At 35.7% G+C, this 25,539-nt stretch overlaps 1 protein-coding gene across 1 annotated transcript in view; it reads right to left on the bottom strand.

Annotated features, from left to right (window-relative positions):
- Positions 1-25,539, bottom strand: part of LOC139969434 (uncharacterized) — a 31,662-nt gene that overhangs the window by 3,158 nt on the left and 2,965 nt on the right. Inside the window, exons 5-27 of the mRNA XM_071974389.1 lie at positions 24,907-25,017; positions 24,178-24,294; positions 23,580-23,717; positions 23,065-23,097; positions 20,645-20,821; positions 20,079-20,168; positions 18,846-18,975; positions 18,008-18,087; positions 16,991-17,049; positions 15,736-15,917; positions 14,380-14,456; positions 12,762-12,811; positions 11,912-12,107; positions 10,942-11,052; positions 9,903-9,953; positions 8,572-8,595; positions 8,107-8,206; positions 6,824-6,944; positions 5,188-5,341; positions 4,168-4,287; positions 2,699-2,994; positions 1,903-1,980; positions 469-632 (exon numbers count right to left, since the gene is read on the bottom strand). Coding sequence (XP_071830490.1) covers positions 469-632; positions 1,903-1,980; positions 2,699-2,994; positions 4,168-4,287; positions 5,188-5,341; positions 6,824-6,944; positions 8,107-8,206; positions 8,572-8,595; positions 9,903-9,953; positions 10,942-11,052; positions 11,912-12,107; positions 12,762-12,811; positions 14,380-14,456; positions 15,736-15,917; positions 16,991-17,049; positions 18,008-18,087; positions 18,846-18,975; positions 20,079-20,168; positions 20,645-20,821; positions 23,065-23,097; positions 23,580-23,717; positions 24,178-24,294; positions 24,907-25,017 — 2,659 coding nt within the window. The remainder of the gene's footprint in view (positions 1-468; positions 633-1,902; positions 1,981-2,698; positions 2,995-4,167; positions 4,288-5,187; positions 5,342-6,823; positions 6,945-8,106; positions 8,207-8,571; positions 8,596-9,902; positions 9,954-10,941; positions 11,053-11,911; positions 12,108-12,761; positions 12,812-14,379; positions 14,457-15,735; positions 15,918-16,990; positions 17,050-18,007; positions 18,088-18,845; positions 18,976-20,078; positions 20,169-20,644; positions 20,822-23,064; positions 23,098-23,579; positions 23,718-24,177; positions 24,295-24,906; positions 25,018-25,539) is intronic.

Here is a 25,539-nt window from a genome sequence, read left to right as displayed (position 1 = left end):
CCTATGGGAAGTCCCCCAGGGGACAAATGTATATGGTACCCCAGGAGAGATTGATAAAATTGTCCACATTTTGCTGTGTAGGTGTGACAAGTGACTAATGACCAGGGGTTAAGTTGTTAAGTCGTGTGTGGAGGCCTTAGCCTCATACAAGACTGTAAACCTTCAACTTTAACTTTCAGCGCCAGGAGTGTCAAGCTGACAAATATGGCGCATTATAAGTGGCCACTTTATTTATTATAATACCTTTATTCAAAGTAAGTTAATTCAGTTGAGTAAGTGAAAATGCATTCAAAACAATTTTTAGGACTTTTGATGACCTTCAGCAAACTTTGAAACTTTCCTAACTTTTACAGGACTGGACAAATTGATACATTTTTTTTTTTTTTTCAAGTGTCTTTCTTATGAATTTTCCAGAATACCGAGACCATAACAACGAGATAAAAAGTGTCGACAGCCATTTCGACTCACCTGCAAGTAGCAATCCTCCAGCGCCAAAGAAATTGTTCGCTTGAGTGGCGAAAAAGAGAGGCGTGCAGTGGTCCTCGTTGATGGCATCCACATCAGCTCCGTACTCGACCAACAAGTTGAGAACATCTGTGGGACCAGTCATCCCAGCTGCATAATGTAGGGGGCTACGTTACCAATAAGAACGTTTTTTTTAACGAAATTGTGGTGATCGAGACTCACACATGTTGAACTGAATTTACTGAAGCTTACTGATCTGGTCAGTCTCAATGTCCTCAGTTTTGTTTATCGTTCATTACACGAAATGCTACCAGATACTCTGAATGCCTTCTTTACACAAAACTCAAACATCCACGCTCACAATACTAGGCAAGCTGATTACCTGTACCCAAGACAATGTCACAACAATTTCTCTAAAAATAGCTTACATCATCGGGCCATCGCACTTTGGAATCACCTACCTTTCACTTTATAGGCGATGCCTTCTTTAGTTGCTTTTAGATAAAGCTTACAAAAGCACTTCATCAGTATGTACTAGAACTGCGAAATGAAAGTGGGGGGAAGGGGGGGATGAGGGAAGGGAGAGGGAGGGGTGGTTCTGTTTGTTTTGTTTTTTGGGTTCTCTTTTCTATTTGTAAAGTTCTGTATTTATTCAGGGGGTGTCACTACCCGACAAGCCCTTTAGGGTTTTTTTTAGTACACTTCCTTTTCACAAGTTTCGTTTCTTATCTCCTTCTATGTCATATGTCATTCTTATGTTGTGATAGAACAAAAATAAATAAATGAAAATATAAATGAACATTTTGACAAAATGCTGTTAACATATCGTTAACACTAATACGGAAAAGGGGTTTGGGCACAAAAACGTTAAGAATTGAAATGGTATCGATTATTTGCTCATCGAACCTTCATTCGGTAAAAAAACAAAAATCTAGGTGGGCGTCTTATTTTGGATCTAATTTTGAGTAATCATTTCATTTCATTTAGTTTTTGTTCTATCACAACATAAGTATGACATATAACATAATCCTTGAGAGGTTTGGTAAAAATTTATGCTCAAATGGCAGAAATCTGTTTAATTTCTCGCAGTAGCAATTTCTGGGTAATTTATGGTGCTCTAGTATTGAATTGAAGGGGAAAATTCTAATTTATTTTTTCCTGTGATGTATGGTTGATGTGTATTAACTAGAACACAAATCAGGGCCTGGAAAACCCATCGACTCCTTTATAATGTTCAACTTTTTGGTAATTTTAATCACTTTTTTTTGTATCATGTCATATTAAATGATCTTTAGCTAGACGATCAGAAGGTCAACTAATGATGATATTATACTTCATTTGCTTTATGTTACAGTAGTTCATAATGTTACAAAATTGTTTTTTGATTCGTATACATTTTTCACTATTTTTTGGAAGGAAAATATATTTTAAACATACCTATTGCCTCCAGAGTATCTTTGATCCAAATCTGCTCCATGTTCAAACAAAAATCTCATCACATCCAGTCGCTGTTTGCTAAAGAAAAAAAATACGAGAAGCCGAAAAAATAATAGAATAGAAAGGAATGAATTCAAGTTAAAGTTGAATTTGACAGTCTTGTTTGAAGCCAAGGCCCCCTCACATGGCTTTACAAATAATAATCCATTGTCACTGGTAACTTGTCACACTCACACACCAAACTGTGCCCAATTCTAACATCTAAGAGTACCCTTGGGGACTTCCCATCGGGTGCAGCCACGAACCGGCGCACTCAACTATATTTACAAGTTACCTCGCAAGTCCCCATATATACACCTGGGCTGAAGAGAGGCAATGGAGATAAAGTGCCTTACCCAAGGAAACAACGTACTGCTTCTGACCAGGACTCAAACCTGTAAGCCTTAGATCACAAGCCCACTGCCTTAACCTTGAACACAACGCTCTCCCTGATAGATTAATCTCGATATGTAGTGAATATAATCACTCGAACATTGGCACTACATGTATCTTAAATTATTATTAAATGTAAGCTTAACAACGACTGATTCGTTCCTCTTTAGTGGTAACCTTAGGTCTATCGCAGCCAGTGTTTACACCCCTGTGGGGTCCAGAGGGCAAGGCCTCTGGAAGCTATAGCATTTCAGAGATTTGGTTGTCTCTTTCGTGGCAATCTGTGCAAAGTTACAACCCAGACACAGAGCGTAGCTTTGTTCGGTAATCATTGATCAACAGACTCTCCTGATGTAACGCATACCTTTGGATTTGCTCCGTCAGTAGCCTGTGCACCAGAACATCCTGTTCGTGCTCTTTAAAGTCGAAACCCTTCTCCACCAACCATTTACCGCACTCCAGGAAGTCGTTGGCGAGTGCTAGGTGGGGTAAACTAGGGGGTGACTTTGCATCCTCCGAGGTCAGGGCCGATTGCATGGTGTCGTCGAAATCTGCTTCCAACAGGAGCTCCAGGGCGTCTATACGCCCTTGCATCGCACAGCAGTGGATGGCCATCAATTCTTTGTTGTTACGATGGGTGAGGTTTATTTTCATAGCAAGCTGTCAAACAAAGATACATATTTAAAGTTGCTTTGAAATGCATTTTGAAAACATTCACAGCATTCTTTGCATATTTATACTTGAATCTTGTGACAACGAAGTTCATAAGCTTTGATTGGTCAACATTGATTTTAAAAAATGCAGAAAAAAGTCCAATTTTTGTGCTTTGTACATTGATTAATACTTATTTTAAAAAAGAATTCTCAAGTTGATATTTTTTTTCCAAGCCAATGGAATCATTACTTACCATTCATTTGGTAATACCTAGGAGTGGTCTTAGATGAGTTGTTCTCATTTATATTCTGACATGTATAGGCTACAGAAGTTTTTGTAAAATTTGCTGGAATTTGGAAATCAGATTGAAGGGTTGCCTAAGTTATACCAATAATTTTGGTCATTTCTGTTGTTGTCATTTTTATATTCTTAAATTCATATTTTGCCTGGGTTTGTGGTGAGTGAGAGTTTAACCTTCATGTCATGGAAATTTGTAAGTGGTTAATATGACCTAAGCTATTCATTTAAGGTTATGAGTAAACATCCTCTATTCTAAAAGAAGTACATAGCACACATAATTAAAGGTGAATTCAGAATAACTTAGTGTAATGGCTCTTCCACTTTGGTATCTCGCCCACCCAATCCCTCCCCCCCCACACCCACCTTCCCTCTGAAAAGAAAAATACTTCTTCTCTTCTGATCTATCATGCCCACCTTAATTTAAACCAATTTAACCAAAATTTCTTCAAGCCACATTTGTTTGTAATATTCTTGTTTATTGAGCTTGACTACTATTTAAATTAAGCTATTAAAAAAATCTAAAATCTTAGTAACAATCCAAAATGATATGATTTACTTTAGGTTATCATTTCCTTGTTGTTATCCTTTTCTACATGTGTAGCATACTTACTTTGATGCAACACTACTTCAACTTTATATATATATATATATCTTTTTATATTAATATTAAAGCTGCGTCCATTTTATTTTTCATATTCATATTTCAAGGGTCTTGTCTTTTTGTTGCCATTGTAAAGCGCTCTTGAACATGCTTAAGCATGAAGAGAGCGCTATATAAATCTGATAAAATAATAAATAATAATAATAACTATACAGCTTTTCTACTTTGCATAACTGTTTAAACTTTGATGTTTCCATCTTCAAATCTTTCCCTCTCACCATTTCTTTGATACAGTCCACCGCTGTGGGTTTGTTAGCTTCTCCGTAACATTTAACATGGAGTGGTGTGTTCCCCTCAGAATCTTCTGCATTCAGATTAGCACCAGCTTCGATTAATTCCTGTCAAAGGCAGGGGGTGAAGATGGATTAAATTTCATGAGATGTAAATTTTGCTCAACTTTCATGTCATTCCCTTTTTAAGATGGCTCCACAATATGTGAAGGACTTTGTTTCCTCTCGGTAAGAACACAAAAAAAAATCATGAAAAATAGTTAATTAAGCAAAATAAAACGGTCAAAATTCATACACTGGCATTTCTGTGGTATCAGGTTTTGGCTTGCCTTGTATTTGATAAATTCAATTGAAATAGCATCAACATATGCTATCTCCTTTAACTATTAGATATTGCACATGTCCTGAAATCCTTTCATCTAGTAAAGTTACGCATGGGTTGAATTCGACGAGTAAGTCTAGTTTGTGCATAGGTTTGTTGACTGCTTCTATGTGACCTGTGTGATCTGTAACATGTGACACTTGATCGACTGTTTAAAATATGCTTATAACTGTTCTGCATCATTCATTAAAGGATCATTAAAGGCTCAAAGTATTTCACAACCGCTCTCTTTTCTCCCACCCCCTTTCCATGCCTCCCTCGCCTCTTTGATTCATGACGAGAATTAGTCCATTAACCATAGGTTGCATTTTTCAGCTCTCTTGACATCAACTTACTGAAACTTTATCTCTCCTGCAAACAGACTGGTGAGTTTGGAAGAGTTGATTGGTCACACCTTGCCATGTCTGCCTTGATCTGATAGTGATTTGGCTACTAGCTGTGTGATGAGTTGCATAATAGATGAATAGGCAGCTCAATCAACTAAGATGCTAAAAGATGGGATTGATCACTCAGCTAATCAACTGGAATAAACCTGCCGTTCAGTACAATCGGCGGGTGTTTGGATGCAACCTATAGCTAATGGACACTTTCATGGCATGTTGTAAATATAAGCAAAATGATAGTACCTTAATTGTCTCTCTGTCCTTGGCACGATGTAGAGGGGTGGCACCCTTGTAATCTTGAAGATTGACATCCACTCTCTCCTTTAAGAGTACTTTAACTACAGAGATGGCTCCAAAATAGGCTGCAGTGTGTAGGAGGGTGCTTCCATTAATACAACTAGGGAGGATAAAGCATACAAAAATAGAGTAATGTAAAAGGGAGGTTCCATTGATACAACTAGGGATAATAAAATAGACCACTATAACACAATGTTAAAGGGAGGTTCCATTGAAACTAGGGAGAATAAAACAGACCACAATAAAGCAATTTGCAAGGAAAGTTCTTCTGACACAACTGATTACAACAGAACCCAATAAAAGAAATTCAATGAAAGGTTCCATTGATACAGCTAGGGAAAGTAATTAAGCAATGTACAAGGGAGGTTCCATTCATACAAATTAGGGAGGATAAAACATCAGAATAAAGCCCTGTCAATGAAAGGTTCCAACAGATGATGACCAATTTTGGCTGTCTAGTTTTGTAAACTTTGTCCATTGAAACAAATAAACCTCATCTAAGTACTACTTCAACGAAACTTAACATTTTAAATGTTTTTGGTACATGAACTGGAGCCCTATGTAGTGTAGAGTCCACTACAAAGGATAAGAACTTGGTCTATTGTCTAACTGAAAATCATGGTTGCAATGGGATTGGTCTGATGTAACCTGTATGCATGCAATGGTTGGAATGCACTTGAATTTTTCTTTGTAGAAATGTGACGTGCATTGACTCTGGACCCTACTGTGTTAATGCAATGGTTATCACGGAAATGGTCTCTTGAATATCAAAATGAAACTCATGCATGTTGAAGACTTGAACTGAACTCAGTTTTTAAGACATCATATGAACTTTGGAAAATGTGATGGTTGCTATGGACTAAAAATGTGCTCTGTCCTTAAGCCATGGTATGGAATTGGCAGTTGCTATGCAGATGAGTTTGTCTTAAATGAAAGCCATGGTTACTGTGAATTATTTTCTGTACTCAAGATGACCGTACAGTCACAATTGCTTAGGACTTGTATGCATACTTTATACAAAGGTTAAATTTATCAACTGCGAGTACATCATCAACTGTAAAACCTCATCCAAAGTTTAGTTCAAAGAAACACTACATATGCTATGAATGTTTACTGTAACTGTTTTCGTAGATTTTACAATGTCGTATGTTGTTTTTTGCCAAACAAGAATGGAATTTCAATGTTAATTTCAAATTCGCTGCTTAAAGGGTGTGAAGACTCGCCCACAAAAAAAACGTCTCATGCCTGTAATCTGACCTAGTTTCGAATGAGGTGTAACAGAAGTGTTAGACACCACCATCGATCCCAGAATATACACACACAGCTTGCTACCGTCGGTAATTAGACACTAGTGTACAGTCAGTACATACAGCTACAGTCAATACCCACAACACAGTGTATATAGCAGCGATGGACATCTCAGGTCTAGATAAAAGATAACAAGGTATCACACTTCATTACTGTCTGCATTTTGTAGCGACAAGAAGAAAACTTCATTTGCAAGCAACAGAAAGTTAACTTTCTCAGAGCGCGGCACGCTGTTTGGGGCGAGTCTTCAATGCCTTTAATTGGCTTATCTTACCGACTCCTGAGACTGGCAAATTGTCTTACTCCTGTCACATGTTCTTCCACCATTTTAGCGAGTAATTCTGTGTCTCCCTTCATCAACTTTGGTATGGATGTTTGAAGATGATCATAGTACCCTGCAAGTTATGAATATGAATGATACTGATATGAAAGGAAAGCTGAAATGAAAAATTTGTTGCGATAGTTTGCAAATGGCTGCCATGGATTGTGTCTCTGCTCAAAATGAAACTCAATGAAAGCTATAACAATTCTGCTCTGTCCAAAGGGTCATGCTGGCTGTGAACTTGTCAAAGTCATGGTTGCTATGGACTGTTTCCTCTACTCTATGTGAAAGACATAGTTGCTATGGGCTTGACCTGAAATGTGTGAATGTAGATGTGATCTCTACTCTGTATGGAAGTCACAGTAGCAACTTTGAACTCTGCTCTACATGGTTGCAATGGACTATTCCTCTACTCTTTGTGAAAGTCATGGTTGCTATTGGCTTGACCTGGTCTATGAAATATGTGAATGTAGAGGTGATCTCTACTCTGAATGGAAGTCACAGTAGCAACATTGAACTATTGGACTATTCCTCTACTCTTTGTGAAAGTTGTGGTTGTCATGGGCTTGAGCTCAACTATGAAATATGTCATGATAGATCTGGGCTTGATAGTTAGTCTGCATGAAAGGAGATTTACCATATTTTATATGAATATTTTATCTAAGAGGAGGACAAGGTTTTGTGACTTGGGGAAGTGGTCTAAGATGAGGGGGGGTGGTGGAGGGGGGTGCCCTCTCCCCTAAGTGAGACAAACTGAGTTTTGAAGAGTACCTACATGTAAATGGTACCAGTTATGACAATAAAGCTCATTCTTTATTGAAAAATCAGAAAGGTAAGAATACTCAATATGGACAACTTTCTTTTCGGTGTTTCAAATTGGGGAACACAGTTGGCGAATTCACGATCAAGAAAGTCTTCCACTGAATTCATTTATAATTTTCCAACCTATCTAACACTACGGGCAATTTTGTTTTGAAATGCTGTCAATCCACCGACACGCTCATGTTTAAAGTTAGAAGAAAGAGGACATGTCCAGGAAAATTTGCTTGATATAAAAAATATATTTTAGTTACTATGGACTGCTTCACCTTTCATGAATTTGATGATTGCTGTGATTTTGAAATTTGTGCTATATGAAAGTTATGTTTTTTATGAATATCACCTCTACCACTTTTTAAAACAGTTATTTAAACAATTCTTAAAACAAGTATTAAAACAAGTTGATATTTTCTTACCATTGAGATGGTTCTTGTGGTCATCACATCTGACTACTTCAAAAACTACCTTACTCTGTTTATTTTTCATCCAAATGTTCGTTCCCCACTCTACCAAGAGCTGATACAGAAAGGATTGGAAATGAAGAAATTAAGCAGATATGTAAACCTTAAAAGTTTGGTAAGCGATCATATAATTAAATGCTAAAATGTTAGCTTTTTTCAAGATCAATTGGATAGTATGGCATAGGGGGCATGGGTAAGGGTTGTGGGTTGATAGAGGCACCCTCAATAGCATTCATCAAGTATGTTCCTACTATCTGTACATGCATTACTGGGTCAAATGAAGTTTGCAAGTAAACAGAACAAGTAACTGCATCTGGTTATGTAAAAGGGGCTATACGTATACCAACAGTTGTCAGCTATTTGTTTTTCTCTGAGACAGGGCAAAGTAAATATCAACCAAAAGTAGGTTTGAAAACTCACCTGAGCAGAATTCTCGTGGCTCCCCTAATCAAGAAAGAAAAAAAGTGCACAGAGTTGAAGGTCAGAAGCACACATACAACATCTCATCTTAGCAATATGTTACTACTTAAAGCAGCTTGGGTGTTACATAAACCAAATTAATTTCATGATATCCCATGTTATCCTGGGGTCACAGGTTCAAATCCAATCCTATTCTAGACCAATGTTCTTTACTCTTTTCAAATTCCTTTCTATATTTGCTTTTCAGTTTTTCACTATTCATTTGCTTTCTGCCAAAAGCTGCTAAAAATAAATATTAAAAATACCACCATTATACTTTCTTACAAGGCCAGAAAAATATAGATAGTTTATGTCATAGCTATGGTAAAAAGGTATTACTGAGACAATGGACTGCTTGCTTGAAGACATTGCCTGGCTATACCTTCAATAGAAAGTGCCTAGTGACATGAAAAACATGACAATTTATACATAATTTGCTGTAAATAACTTGCCATTAGGTAGTAAGAAATTATATTCTTTTTGAAAAACCCAACTAATTTTTAGTTGGTATCAACTTTTACAATCAGTCTAATTAGTTTCTTTTTTACAATGTCATATATTGTCATTAATGGTCATAGCCTAACCATGTTTAGCATTTAAAAGTACCCTGTTGGGTCAATTAAGCTAAACAGGTCACAGTTTTCAAGTACCCTGTTGGGACACTTAAGCTAAAGAGATCGCAGTTTTCAAGTACCCTGTTGCATCTATTAAGTTAAACAGATCACAGTGTTCCAGGACCCTGTTGGTACACTTAAGTTCAACAGATCACGGTTTTTAAATACCCTGTTGGGACACTTAAGTTAAACAGATCACAGTTTTCAAGTACCCTGTTGGGTCAATTAAGTTTAACAGATCAGTTTTCAAGTACCCTGTTGGGACACTTAAGTTAAACAGATCCCAGTTTTCACGCACCCAGTTGGGACAATTAAGTTAAACAGATAACAGTTTTCACGCACCCTGTTGGGACATTTTAGTTAAAGAGATCACAGTTTTCAAGTACCCTGTTGGGACAACTAAGTTAAACAGATCACCGTTCTTAAGTACCTTGTTGGGTCAATTAAGTTAAACAGATCACAGTTTACAAGTACCCTGTTGGGACACTTAAGCTAAACAGTTTTTCCCGCACCCTGTTGGGACAATTAAGTTAAACAGACCACAGTTTTCAAGTACCCTGTTGGTAAATTTAAGTTCAACAGATCACAGATTTCAAGGACCTTGTTGGGTCAATTTTGTAAGTACCCTGTTGGGTAAATTAAGTTAAACATATCACGGTGTTTGTTTTATGAACTTACCAATGTTCGAGAGAATGAAATGTTTCCAGAGTCGTCAGCTATTCTGTAAAGCTAAAACAGAAAAAAGACAAAACATATATAACCATGATTTTCATAAATGAAGCAGCATCAGCAATGATTGCTTAAATATAGATTAGAGCCCTTTAGTTTGTGCAGATTTACAGAGTGCCTTTAGAGCAGAATGTTTGCACTTGATAATTATGTAATAATCCAAGCAAAAAGAAACGAATGCGTGCTAGAAATATTTCTATAGTATATCTGGTTTTCAAGGTATTTCACCATAAAAATATACTAAAATATCTCTGGAGTGCTCGTTTAAGGCTAAATTGATAATAAAGTCATTCCTCAGAGCAGGCCTAAATGTCAATGTTCATCCATCATTTAGCAAGTCTAATAACTCAACCCAACGATGTTCTGTTAAATTAATACGGACAACCGAGAACCCATGGAACCCAAATTTTGTAAAATGCATCTTTTTTGTAATGCATTGTAAACAATATCATGTTATTTGAAACTTTTTGTTTCGTATTGCACTCTGTGTTGCATCTGAGAATCTGACCTAAATGATCTTGGTGTTAGTCTTAGTTATCCAGCCAATTTATTTGATGAGCCTCAGGTATTTAAAGGGTTATTCCTCACAAATTCAAAGTGGAATATAAATACAAGCTTGAGTGGTTGCAGTGTTTTCTAAGGTTCTACATCATATCAAAATTTATTTTGTGCCTCAATTCACTCTAAAACATAACAGTCCAGAGGCATTTTCATTTTATTGAAAAATAAACTCAAAGAAAACAAAACAACAATTCACCAATTAAGGAATATATACATATTTTGCTAATATATCACAGATTCATTTTGTTGAAACAGCCCCTGTGCTATTTACATCCAAAGCTACAACATTTGTGCCAGGTTACTTAAAAGCATAACTTATTGCAATCAATTAATTTCATTTTTCTGAAAAGCTGATATCTTCACCAACGATTGCAACAGGAAAAGATTGACTCTTGTTTCTTAGAATCCAAAAAGGTTACCACTTTACCTGACTGATACCCCGGTTTAGACTTTCCACAGCTCCAAAGAATGGTGTGGCACCAAGGGTGTTCCTGGTGTCCAGGTGGGCACCATTTTCCAGAAGGTAAAGTGCAATTTCCTATCAAAACACAGAGAACATATTATTACATGTGAGTTCAACTTCTTGTGTTGAGGAAGCTTGAAAATTTCTATCATACTAAAATACTTATCATCCATGTATGTCTTTATTAGTTTTTGGGAGCTGGTTGCATTGGTGTCATAAATTTACTCCCCCATCAAACTCTCTCAAGTATAAACTATTCTGTAAGTTTGTTGTTTTCATGACACAGCTGTTGTTATTGTTTTGACAGATGTTTAAACATTATCCAATTTGTCAAACATTTAGCACAATAGGTAAGATATTGTGTCCCACAAATGAAACTTGTGTGTTTACCTGCTTTGTTTCTTGAAAAATTTACTCCTCCATCAAACTCTCTCAAGTATAAATAATTCTGTGAGCTTGTTGTTTTTAGGACACAGCTGTTGTTATTATTAAACAGATGTTTAAAACTTATCAATTTGTCTAACATTTGGCACAATAGGTAAGATATTGTGTCCCACAAATTAAACTTGTGTGTTTACCTGCTTTGTTTCTTGAAAAATTTACTCCTCCATCAAACTCTCTCAAGTATAAACAATTCTGTAAGCTTGTTGTTTCTATGACACAGCTGTTGTTATTATTAGACAGATGTTTAAAACTTATCAATTTGTCAAACATTTAGCACAATAGGTAAGATTTTGCGTCCCACAACATTAAACGTAATGCTTACCTTCTTTGTTTCTTGAAACATTTGATCCAGTTCGTGTCTAATATGTGCACATCTGGTGAGTTAATGTGACTGATCTTGTTGCCAGGTACCTTATTCCCCTTAACCACCATTACTCCCAGCTTGTAAATTTTTTAATTTAAAAACACAGAAATAAAAACCGTAACTTACAAAATGACCGTTTCTAGCGGCCATATGGAGGGCGGTGTTCCCCGTCTTCTTTTCTCTGGCGTTTATAAATCCAGGTTTCTTATCCTGAAAGAAAACCACCAGTTTCTGGATGGTGTCGAGCTCACCGACTTTAGCTGCTTTGAAGAACAGGTTTTCAAACATGAGGGTGTTGCCCGGAAAGACTTGATAAAGAAACCTACCAATGCAGAAGAGGGAGAAGAAAAGTTTGAATTTCTGAAAGAGGGCAGAATCACAAGAATACCTTTCTTTCTAGTGTCCATTCAAATTGACCTCAAGATGACAGACTTTTAAAATGGTCAAGATGTATAAAATTAGTGTTTCATGTAAGGAGAAAATACCATCAGTAAAAAATGGTGTCAACGATGCAAGTTTAAAGCATAGAAAAATGTTGTCATCAAGCAAAAGTAAAAAGGAATGATGAAAAAAGTCCATGACCATACAGTATCATATTTTGCGCTATCAGTTATAAAGAAGCCAGCAAGCAAAAGATGTAATAATATATGTCTTTTCTCATCCGTTTTTTTTCTTTTAATATTTACTAACGGTGAAAACATTTAATGGGAAAGTTTCCTTTTCTTCTGGTATTACTGCTTAAACTTATCAAACCCAAAATTTAACGATGTTTTCAAGCAGCAATATTAACCAATCTAGCATATTAAATGTATTTCTGTTTTATGGTAATAACCATATCAACTACTCAGATAAACATTACATCTAATACTATTTTATGGTAATAACCGAATCAATTATTAAGATAAACGTTACATCTATTGCTGTTTTATGGTAACAACCAAATCAACTATTAAGATGAACGTTTTTCATGACTTACTCTGACCCTGCTTTTAGTACTTTGTTCTTAGACTGGCTCTCCAAGAAAATCTGGAAAAGATATCAATAAGGAAGACAAAGAGTGAAAATTTACTTTATTATCAAAGGAATTAGTTGTGATAAAAATTTGTCGATTGTTGAGTAGTAATGTATCACCACGACATATTTAGTATACTTTATACGTTTATACACAGATGCTCCTAATTTTGAATGTTACATTGTCACACTTTGAGAGCCGTTTACCTTTATAAAGCTCTCATTAATTCAAGAGCAGAAAACATTTTGGTTTTCAAAGAAAGCATTTTGGTTTTCTTTATGTTAGTAAGGACGTAGAAATAGGGACAAAAAAATTACAGCATTTTTCATTTCATTTCATTTATTCATTGCAGTATAAATATAAAATTTATGAAAGAGGAGTCATATAAAAACAAGAAGAATAACTAATATAAAAGGAAAAGAAAAAAAAAGTTAAGATGATAGGATATCATATAAGATACATCTACACATACAAAAGTTAATACATAAAACAGTATATAACAAACAGACTACAACACATATTCTAAGTGCTCGGACGGAATGTATAAAGCAGCCCGATATTTAAAAGAGTTTCTGTAAACTTGTGTTCTGCACTTCGGCAAGATGTGGGGATTTCTTAGATTTCTGTTCAATTTGTGCAGGAGACGTTTTAGTACAGTATCCAAGGGTGATTCTGATCACTGTTAATCGGATTTATCATGGTCTTTGATGTGGTTGCTTGGATTTGGGTAAGAAAAATTCCAGACTCTGCACTGACCAAATCTTTTTCATTACACTTTATCCAATTTTTCTGGCAAAAGACACAGATTTGTGCATTAGCTTTAATGTTAACCACATGGTTATGTGGTAGTGCTCTGAAATGCCTTACGTCATCGACATCAAAGTTTTGTAGTGCTTCCTCATAGCCTTAACTACATAAGATATCCCGAGCAACCAGGACTTGGATGTTACACTGATTGAGAGTAGGCCTACATTAAGATCTTCCCTGCCTTTAGCAAATACCACCAGAGTCACCTGTTTTTGGGCCAAAAACAGTGGAGATTGAATACCTACAGGCGTTGAAAATGCTAGTCATACTGAACGCTCTTCTGCACAAAGTCATGATTAAACACACAGTGTACTATTTCAGTGTTCAAGCCAAACTTGTCTTCACACACAGGAAAGTAGTGCTGGCCATTAGAGCACTTGTATTTACAATCATACTGGTGACTGGTCAATTAATTAGGTGCGCTCAAGTATTTTGGGTAGATTTTGTTTTTCTATGGGCAGGCTTGATCGTCATGTAAAATTATTCTCTCGAAACCTTCCAAAAATTCAAATAATAAAATATCCATAGCTCTTCGTTAATTGAATCGTGATACCAAAGGAAAGCCTACAGGTAAAATTATTTGCAACAAATTGCAGAAATGCATTCCACATTTCTAGCTTTGTGCTTAATATAGCCCAAGGCATCAGAGTTTTTAATCTAGCCAGTCAAACCCTTGGATAACATAACAAGTACAAATCTTCATCAAGTAATGCAGTATTTACTACTTTTAAATATGCCTAAAGGCAATAGTATGGCACGAAAGTTAAAACCTTACCTCATACTGAGGGTAGTTAGATGGGTTAAGATCAATCACTTCAAAAGTTGACAGACGAAGAATCTTTCTGATGTTTACTGTAAAGATGGAAAAAGTCGAGGATTAAAACAAGTTTCATATAAAACACTACTTGTGTATGAAAACAAAATACATAAATTTCTTCCTTTCTTTCCTCACAGTTGTAAAGCAAACCACTTTTCTTTTTTAGGTTGAGGGGAGGGGAAGGCTAATGATGAATTTTGTTATTAACCATCTTGTCAGCCTGTATAAATCGCTCTTAAGAGCAGGTTGGTACCGCCACATTATTACAAAGCATATTTCCTTTTCAAATTCTGATTCTTTTCCAAGGAATTCCTTTAAGAAATTCAAGAGTCCAAGACAATAGCGTATCCAAGTTGTTGTATATAAGTTACAGAACTACTCGGTTAATAACCAAAACGAAGCTCGAGGTTATTCGTAAAGAACAGTTTGTTTCCATTAAAGAATGAAATATCCATTGGTTGTTTTATTCACTAGTCTGCTAATAAGGTCTGTAGCTCTGGATGTAAAAGCAGTTCCAGAGACCATCATCATCTACTCCCTCGAGGGTTTAAACATACACTAGCCAAGTAGTATAACTGTCATTGAAATTCAATGTATGAAATGATAACGATTTGAATATTCAAATAAGGCTGTTTTTCTGAAGAGATGGACATATTTTCAACGCTTATAATGTCTGATATATGATAAAGAGGTCGGCATCCGTTCGCTGTATCATTTTGAGAATGTTTTAAAAATGGCGATTTTGGCCCAAAATTTGAAAAAAACCATCAGGGGCCTTACAAAATGATCAAATTTGGACGAAAAATCAAGGTTTTCAAATGTCAGCCTCAAAGTCTACAACAAAAGCATGTTCCCGTCCGGTTAGAAGTAAAATTCTAGCAATTTTTCGCCTGAAAATTCAATATATGAAATGATAGAGATTTGAATTTGAAAAAACAACCGTGTTTAACATTTCAGTTCATTTAAGGTGAAACTCAGCTATGTGTCTTCAAGGTAATTTAGGTAAGAAATGATGTGTACTCTTGCCTGGTAGTAAGTTACCTTTGCTACTCTGTGATGCTCATCGATGCTTGCTATTACTTCTATTACAATGTGTCATTTCCCTTTGGATTCAAGCTTAAATTAATCCAACTTTCATGAGGAAAAAACAGCTGGAATGTTGGGTCGGAATTTCCTAGACATTATTGTAAAGTAGTAAACGGTCGCATTGATGAATTCTATCTCCAACTCTGCTCACTTATTATAAGACAAGTAGTCGGTAACCATGACAATGACACTAACACAGATCATCATGACCTTTGACCTTTGACTCACGTTTTCCTGGTCCTCTACCGTGAGAGAAATCATCAAGAAAATCGCCCGTATTTAAATCTCGGAGCACGATCTTCCTTTCCGGTGTGACGGATTCACGTTGCTTGCAGTGGTAGAATCCATTCCCATTGGTCAAGTTTAGGTTGATCACCAAGGCAACCGTCAAGTCCGTAATAGTAACACTCCTGCAGCAAAAATTAAACGAATAAATAAGATTTTCAGCCATAAAACAAAAGTATGAAACAATCATGCAACCACACTTAGATCATTTAATGATCTCTTTTTTAATGATCATTTAATGATCACTAAGATCATTTAATATGCTCATTTACTGTTCATTTAATAGGACAGCAGGCTGCCTTCTACAAGGTTGTGAACCAGTACTCATATACAGATACAGGCAAGAAAACTCGGCCATAGATAACTAGAAAGCAACATTGTGGTGAGAACATCGCAAAAATTATATACGACTCACCCGTAAAATTGGAATCAGCGGAGATTTTTAAACAAAGAGAATATAATGTACCCTTTACAGGAAAACTACCTATGGACTTACAACGCAGGAGTTTTGAGATGTTAACTTTGGTTTCCATACTATACACATAGCAAAACATACAAATACACAGTAAAGTTCTAAGTTTTATTCGTAATGAACAATTTACCAGAAGCATCACCCACAAAATTTGCAGATGAGAACCAAGGAATGTTTTTTGGTGGATATTCCTAATCTCATGTGACAATGCCACTGTTTATGACTTCCTCAAATGTTGCTTTTGTTTGAAAAATAATCCAAGATATAGCTAACCAGTAACTCAACTATTCCAGTGGCATAGGAAGGTACTTTTGAGTGGGGGGGGGCTGAAGACTGATGGCCAGCCTGGGGGAGGGGTCTAAGGGGAGGGGTGTCCCCCTCCCCTTTGGAATTTTTTTGCATTTCCAGGTGGCCTCAGATGCAATTTGGTGCAATATAGCACACTTCAACTCCCACTCCATTTTGTAAAGAATTTTGCATTTTCACCTGGCCTTAAATGCAATTTGGTGCTCCAAATGAGATTTTTTTCTCATTTGGAAATGAAAAAGGGGTTTTCTGACTTCCTACGCCCTTGAACTATTCAGTTGATATAATTGGAGCATAATTCACCCAACTGATTTTGGAATGGGGAGAGGGGAGGGGGGAGTGAATTCAACTTAACGGTGAAATTTTCAGTTTGAAAACGGCCAAAACAATAAAACTGAAATCAACGTTAAAAAAATTTACCTCGGAACAGATAAGGTATCAAATCTCTCTTTCATTTTCCTAGCGACTGCCTCCCTGGCCTGTATTGAATAAATAAAATATTATGTAGTAGCTGACAACAGGACAAATGCAGTAAAAAAGTCACATTACTTGTAGCTTGCTCAGGAAACTTTTCTTGAGTTTGAAATGAGTGAAATACAAGGAAAGGAACATCAAAGCAGAACAGGAATGGATAGGAAGCAGGAATGGGCAGAGGGAAGGGATGTTGGAAAGGGGCGGGGTAGTGGTAAGCTTTGAAAGGGAGAGTGGAAAATGGTGCAGGAGTGAGTAGGGGGAGGGAAGCAGGGGGGAAGGGGGGATACTATAAGAATATACCATCCATACAGAAATACAGAGGGTTTTTTTTCTTTTTATCTGTGACAATCTTGTGTGTGTTCAATCACATGTCAAACTGTAAATTTATCGGTTACAAACCTTGTATCATTTACTCCAGGAAAGGAACATGGTAAATATGTCGGGCACAATGTTTTTATATTAAATAGGACACTATTGTATTTAAAGGGAACTTTCTTTCTAAGTCAACATGTTACGTTGCTAAAGTCAAGTTACTAATAGAGAGAGGGAGAGTATTATTACGTTATGTTTTACGTTAGTTTTACAGTCTTGTCTCACACGACTTTACAACTTAACCCTGGTCATTGGTAACTTGTCACACCTACACACCAAAGTGTGCTCAATTCAAACAATCTCTCCTGCGGCACCACAGTGCACCACAGCCACGTGTCCCCCGGGAGACTTCCCATAGGGTGGCAGCCACAAACCGGCGCACGCAACTATATTTACAAGTTACCTTGCAAGTCCCCATTTATACACCTGGGTGAAGAGTGGCAATGGAGGTAAAGTGCCTTCCCCAAGGACACAATGCAATGATCTGGCCAGGGCTTGAACCTGTAATCCTTAGATCACAAGTCCACTGCCTTAACCACTTGACCACAACGCCCTCATGAGTATCTTTTAATGCTCACTATGCATCATTACCTCAGATTGCACTTCGGCTGTGTGGTCCCACCATCTCTGACAATTCTCTAAATCATACTTGGCTTTCAGTCGATAAATTTCTGCAGCGATAAAAAAAAAAACGGAGCAAAATTCAACAAATTTGTAAAAACGTTCTATTTCTTCTCTTTTATCAAGTGGTTACCACAATCATCATCATTGAGAGCTGGGATAATATAATTTTATTTTGAAATGTTTCGAATATTCTACTCTCAAATATATTACTGTTTTCAGCTAGAAGCAAGACAACAATATAATAATATTTGATTTTTGTATAGCACTTTACACCAGCGATAGGTCTCAAAGCGCTTTACAGACGTTATATTACCCCTGGTCAATGATAACCTGTCCCAGAGACAATCCCTCCAGTCGGCAGCAGTTATATACTGCGCCCAATGACAAGTTACCTCACAGGTACCCATTTAACCCCTGGGTGGAGAGAGGCAAGTGTGATAAAAAGCATCTTGCCCAAGGACACAACGTAATGAACTAGGCAGGAGTCGAACAAGCAATCCTTGGATCACGAGTTCGGCGCCTTAGCCAATTGGCCACCACGCTCTAAACAAGCCAAACATTAAAAGAAATATAATATGAAAAAATATGAAAAAAAAAAATTGTTTATCAATTAAAAAGTTACAAAATAATATACAGACAAACTGCTATGTCATTGAGTAAAATTACAAATTAATTTTTTTTTTTTATAAATTCTTATTAGTAAAATTTTGCATAAAGGTTCTAGTGTGGACCAGATGTACGTTGTGCGATGGTTTCTATGATAACATAAACCATCCGGCTGATGGCACAAAAGACCAATACGCACCTTGTTCGTGATGTTCAATGGATGCTTTGAGCTTATTTCTCTTCTTTAACATTTCTGTGTTTTCACATATCTTGGGAATATTATTTTCAAGTTCATGTCTGTCTGACCGGATACGATGCTCCAATTCTCTCTATAACAAAAAATGAAAAAATGGTTCGGTATAAAAGTAAGTATGGATTTTTTTTTTTAAATTTCATTTCGTACTGGTACAATGTTCAATAACGTCTCACATTCCTCTTAATGAATATGCATATATACATTATCAAATCAGGTAAAGGATAAATGAAACTGTTGGTTTCCATGGTGATGAAGTGTCAAAGAAAAATACTGGGTTCTCTCTTGCATGGAATGGGTATCAGGGTTTCCAAACGTTTGAAATAATTACCCAAATCAAAATATTAAAATAGCTATAACTGTCCTCCAAAACAACAGTAGTTCCAAACAATGCTGTGTGCTATCTTTCGCTTAAAATGAAACTATGTATTTAACGAAGCCAGTATTTTTTAACTCATTGCAACATTCATATGGAACAACCACCTATGCTCATTATAGCTGGTGCATGTCTGCTCACTACCCTCCTCCTTCTAATCAAAAACCTAAACCAGAAAGCCAGTGGGCTTATTGTGATTCCTTGCCAATTCAGATTATAATCCCAAGCTTTTGTCATTGTTGATTAAATTGATCAGCAAGGTTCTTTCACTGACTGTGGACCTACCTACTAAATATGTTAACTTACCATGTTTGCAAGCTATTTTTAGCAAAAAATCAACTCAAGCCCTGCCCCCTTATAAATGTGCATAATATCACATTGAACATACACTATCATGTACCCCCTATCTATCAACACCTTCACACAAAGTATGATTCAATTCTGAAAATGTTTACATTTGACCCTGTGACCTCATTAATATTCTTGAGCTGAGCAACAAAATAATAAAAAACACACACACACATAAACACGCAACCACCATCGCACAGATTCCTTGAGCCTTCGGGCAAAGAATCAAAAAGCCCTAACCATCACTCCTACCACTCCCTTTCTCTCAACAAAACACAAATTGAGGTTAAGTGCCCAGAGTTGATGCTTCCGTAATGTTGCGAGCCGCTGACGATCAAGTCACGTCGTAGTAATGTTTTAGATATCCTGGCAAAATGGGAATTCTACTTTATTCTCTGACTCCCGCACAGAAGCTCAACGAAATATATTAATCTTGGGAGAATTGACAAACCAACCTTTCTCCCCAGAGCAGCCCTTGCTTGTCGTAACTTAAATCCACACATCAGATATACGCAGAAGGTACTACAGATTGCAGAAGAATCAGCCTAAAAGAGAAAATGAAAAATAATATTATAACCGACAAATTGATATTTTACCCAGTGGATACTCAAAGTTTAACGATGAGAATATTTGCAAGCGCCTAGGAGACTAACATCAGACAATATTTTAATATAAATGAGACATACACTTTTCCCGCCCAACATTTCAATGCTTTAATACTGTTCAAACTGAGGTTAATAATATTTTTTAGCAATATTATTGTTAACTATACTAACAATCATCAGTCCTAGGGAGTTTCCTTTCAAATAGTTGATCATTAAATGAAATTAATAATAAAAACAGAATTTTGACCTTATCAAATCTTGATATTAACATTGCTCAATAAGATCTTATCTAAAATTTGGTATGCATCACGATGTAAGGTTTTACCCTCCTAGTCAACTCTTCCATACTGTAGATAAATTCTTACTTTATTGCTTCTGACAAGGCTTAATAATATCATCTGTACAAATAAACTCACCTCGACTAAATCCTGAGAATCGATCGGAGTAGATATTCTGATCATCTTCTCGAACATTCGAATCGCCAAGTTGATGCTCCAACGATCGTTCAGTAATATCTCTGTGGTGAACGTTCCCGGAACAAACGAATTAACAAACTCGCAGAGGACCCGGCTATCGACGAGGTCCTCCAGTGACTGATTAGGAAGATTGAAACATTTGCATCAAATTTAAGCCTTCATGTCGCTCATATATTAATCTATGTTTGTTTTTACACATTGTAATCTATTTAGGAACTGAAGTAATGGTCATACATGTTCAAACTTTAATGGTCATATATGTTCAAACTTTAATGGTCATACATGTTCAAACTTTAATGGTCATAAATGTTCAAACTTTAATGGTCATATATGTTCAAACTTTAATGGTCATACATGTTCAAACTTTAATGGTTATATATGTTCAATCTTTAATAGTCATATATGTGCAAACTTTAATAGTCATATATGTTCAAACTTTAATAGTCATATATGTTCAAACTTTAATGGTCATATATGTTCAAACTTTAATGGTCATAAATGTTCAAACTTTAATGGTCATATATGTTCAAACTTTAATGGTCATACATGTTCAAACTTTAATGGTTATATATGTTCAATCTTTAATAGTCATATATGTGCAAACTTTAATAGTCATATATGTTCAAACTTTAATGGTCATATATGTTCAAACTTTAATGGTCATAAATGTTCAAACTTTAATGGTCATATATGTTCAAACCTTAATGGTCATATATGTTGAAACTTTAACAGTCATATATGTTCAAACTTTAATAGTCATATATGTTCAAACTTTAATAGTCATATATGTTCAAGCTTTAATGGTCACACATGTTCAAACTTTAATGGTCATATATGTTCAAACTTTAATGGTCATATATGTTCAAACTTTAATAGTCATATATGTTCAAACTTTAATAGTCATATATGTTCAAACTTTTATAGTCATATATGTTGAAACTTTAATGGTCATACATGTTCAAACTTTAATAGTCATACATGTTCAAACTTTAATGGTCATACATGTTCAAACTTTAATGGTCATATATGTTCAAACTTTAATGGTCATATATGTTCAAACTTTAATAGTCATATATGTTCAAACTTTAATGGTCATACATGTTCAAACTTTAATAGTCATATATGTTCAAACTTTAATAGTCATATATGTTCAAACTTTAATAGTCATATATGTTCAAACTTTAATGGTCATATATGTTCAAACTTTAATAGTCATATATGTTCAAACTTTAATGGTCATATATGTTCAAACTTTAATGGTCATATATGTTCAAACTTTAATGATCACAAGTGTTCAAACTTTAATGGGAAAACAAATCCCAACCATTATATTGTTTTTGCTTACATGACAGAGATGTTTGTGAAGAACACCTCCCCAAAACAGCTAAGAAATGTCTTGTTCTATAAGGGAGATATCTTGGTACACAAGTTGTGCGTGGGAGCTGTCAATTTGTGATGCAACAGTCTCACTGGGATCTGAAACCTTTTTAATTTCTCTCAGTTTTTACTTTTCATATTTTCAAAGTAGAATGTTAATAGTGTTGACACTGAAAAACCCAAATCACATCATTAAATCTGGTTAAGAGGTTCAATCATTTTTGATTCAGCATTTACAAAACACATCTCATTTACAGAAAATACACATGGTAATAGATAAAGAACAACATAAAAACTTGAAGCACATGTGACATGATGATGTCATACTGTGGCTCGATGATGTCATATTGGACTTGATCAAGTCTTCAGCATGCAAGTTCAGCCTTGTGTTGTGGAGAAGTAATATATCTAAGGATATTTACCAAATAGAATAAGATTTTGCTTAGATATTTTGGGAAAGTTGTTCATGACAGTTACCACTACCACATAAACCAATAGTGTTGGTGAGGTTTGTGTCTCCATTAAATTGCACTTTGCCTCAACTAAGTCAGTTAGTTTGTCTACTTAAAAACTTACCAATGAACTTTAAGAAATTTGGCACATCAAAATCTGTAACAATATTACTGATCTTTATATCAAATGGGATATTTTCTTCCAAACCATCTGTGTTTTCAATGACCATAATTGTATACCTTGAAGTAGCTGAAATAGTGGACAAATGACAATACAATTGTTTACATTTCCCACCTGTACACAAATCAACGTCAGAACTGGTGGAATACTGTTTGCAAATTTTTCTGAGCGTCCTAAAATCATTCTCCTTTTCGTCGTTCATGCTAAGACAAGATTTCAAAGATATTTATATCTCTGGACAATTCTGATTAAAATTGTAACAAATAATAGAAGGCATATCCAAACTCTATAGCAAAGAAATTTCACCCTCGCCCCCCCACCCCCCACCCCAAAATAACAAAAATACTGACCTCAACATTGAGCTTCTGGCCTTCTCTTGTACTCTAAAATAAGCAAGACAAAGAATAACTTTTTAGGAAAAAATCCTACCAAGCCATAAATGTAAAACAATACTACCCACTGCCTTTGCTAATCAAATATGTGACTGATTATGAAAAAAAATGCATTGTTTAAGCTGAAATCTGAATGATATGACACTAAAATTGTTATTCCCTTTTCTTTTTCTTTTTTTGGGGGGTAATATTCATAACTTGACATTTTTAATGAACAAGTTCAATTAAAAGAGGAAACCATGCCAAGCCGCTCCTAATTATTACTTTATAACATTTTAGTAATTATTACATATTTAAATATATAAAAAACTATTTAAGAGAAAATATCACATACACAACAAACTGAATTTAAATGCGAAGAAATTTGGAATGTTAATTATAGAAACTCAAATTTCAGCCCCTTCCATATTTTTGTTTTTCCTTTGTTTTTCTCTTTTTTTTTTCATGTAATAATAATAAAATATTTTTATTACCTTTAACATTTTATTAATCATTTCCAAGATACATTCTTCTGGATCAGGATGGTCCTTATTTTTCCTGGATTTAAACTTTTTACAAAATTCTTCCCCGGGGAATTTAATATGTGGTTCTGCAGGTGGGGGAGATGCTTCCTGCAAAACAAAATATCAAAAATAAATTAAATTGAAATGTAATGTAATTGGAAAGGAATATCCACAAACAAAACAAAAAATTACAAACTGCATTTCAATATCCTGAATAAAGTAGAATTTTGCATTATTATGTGCACTGTAACACCACCACATTGTAACATTGAGTGTCTATGCATTGAATGTAAGAGCACCTTATGATATGCACCTTTACACCACATTGTAACAATGAGTGTATATGCATTAAATGTAAAAGCACCTTACGATATGCACCTTTACACCACATTGTAACAATGAGTGTCTATGCATTGAATGTAAAAGCACCTTACGATATGCACCTTTACACCACATTGTAACAATGAGTGTCCATGCATTGAATGTAAAAGCACCATATGATATGCACCTTTACACCGCATCGACACCCAACGTGTCTACAATAATCAATAAAGACTGTTCATCTTACAGCAGCAGCAGGTATCGCCTCGGCGATGACAGCAGAACTTCCGAATCCAGACAAGAGTGACTGGTTATATTTCACTTTCTTCTTTTTCTTCTTGACTGGAGCAGGTCTTGGAATCCACTAGATGGAAAAATAAAAATAAGACTCATCAAATTACTTATCTCAGCTTATTCATTCAGTCATCATTTCTCAAGCATACAAAGGTTTGTGTACATTTTTAAATGAAAATTACAATTTAATTATATATGTATTAGCTTGTATGCCTATGTTGAAGGCTAGAATGATGAGAATAGGAATAAACAATTGCAATAATAGATATTATACAAGAGATCTTTCTCCCATAACAATACACTACATTCATGTTTGTACAGTATCTGATAAAACCATTAGTAAAAGAATAGCCCTGTAAAAGATGCTCCTTTTTCTGGCTGCCTCAAGGTGACATGCTATAGCATATTTTGCATGATGATGGTGGCGGGGGGGGGGGGGGGGATAGCAGATTAGCAACAACATCAACTCAGGGCCAGGTAACTTTGAGTCCTGCATTATTAGCTGAAAAAAACTGAAAAGGCACGTTTTCCAAAATATTATTTATTGAGATGAAGATGTATGAAAATCACTTAAAATTAATTGGGAATATCTTTCCTACCAGCTACTAGACCAGTGCTCTTCACCTGTGGACTTAAATTCTCAAAGTGTATATTACTTTCGTGATTATACAGACGCACTCACCTCGAAAGGTATTTCAGTAAGAGTTTCATTGTTGTCCAAAGTGAGGTACTCTAGCCTCTCCCAGGTGTGCCAAATGTCATGTGACACAAGCTTCCACAAGAGATCAAACACCTGAAGTAAAAACAGAAACACACTGTTCAATATGGTACGCTTCAAACATCTTCCCCAGTTGGTTTCTTTCTTTTTTCTCTCCATTCCTTGTCTACTAATCCCCTTACATCCATCTCTTTGTGTTCACCATGCTCATTAACCTGTCGGTATTCTGTGCGTGTTTTTGTCCCTTCTGTTACTGTTACTTGTCATTTAGCCTTTGAAGAAGATCCTGCTAGGATCGAAACGTCAGGCCAACTTACTTTTACACATCGGAAAATGTAAATAGATTTACCTGGAAATAAGTAGATGTTGAGTTCTTTATCTCTCAAATGATCCTACCCCCCCCTTCCCCCACACTCCCCCACCAACTCTTCCATGAGAAAAAGAAAGAAAAGAAATACAGAGAATTACAAATCAAAAACACAAGCTACCACTCTAAGTTCACTAAAACAACAAAGATTATGTCTGGATGTTCACCTTTTCAGATTTGTGTCTGTTAATCTGTCTATGAAATTGAACACTGTTCCTCAATAAATTGCA

This window comes from Apostichopus japonicus, chromosome 7 (genome assembly GCF_037975245.1).
Source record: "Apostichopus japonicus isolate 1M-3 chromosome 7, ASM3797524v1, whole genome shotgun sequence".
Classification (NCBI taxonomy): domain Eukaryota; kingdom Metazoa; phylum Echinodermata; class Holothuroidea; order Aspidochirotida; family Stichopodidae; genus Apostichopus; species Apostichopus japonicus.
This window is presented reverse-complemented; position numbering and strand designations above follow the sequence as displayed.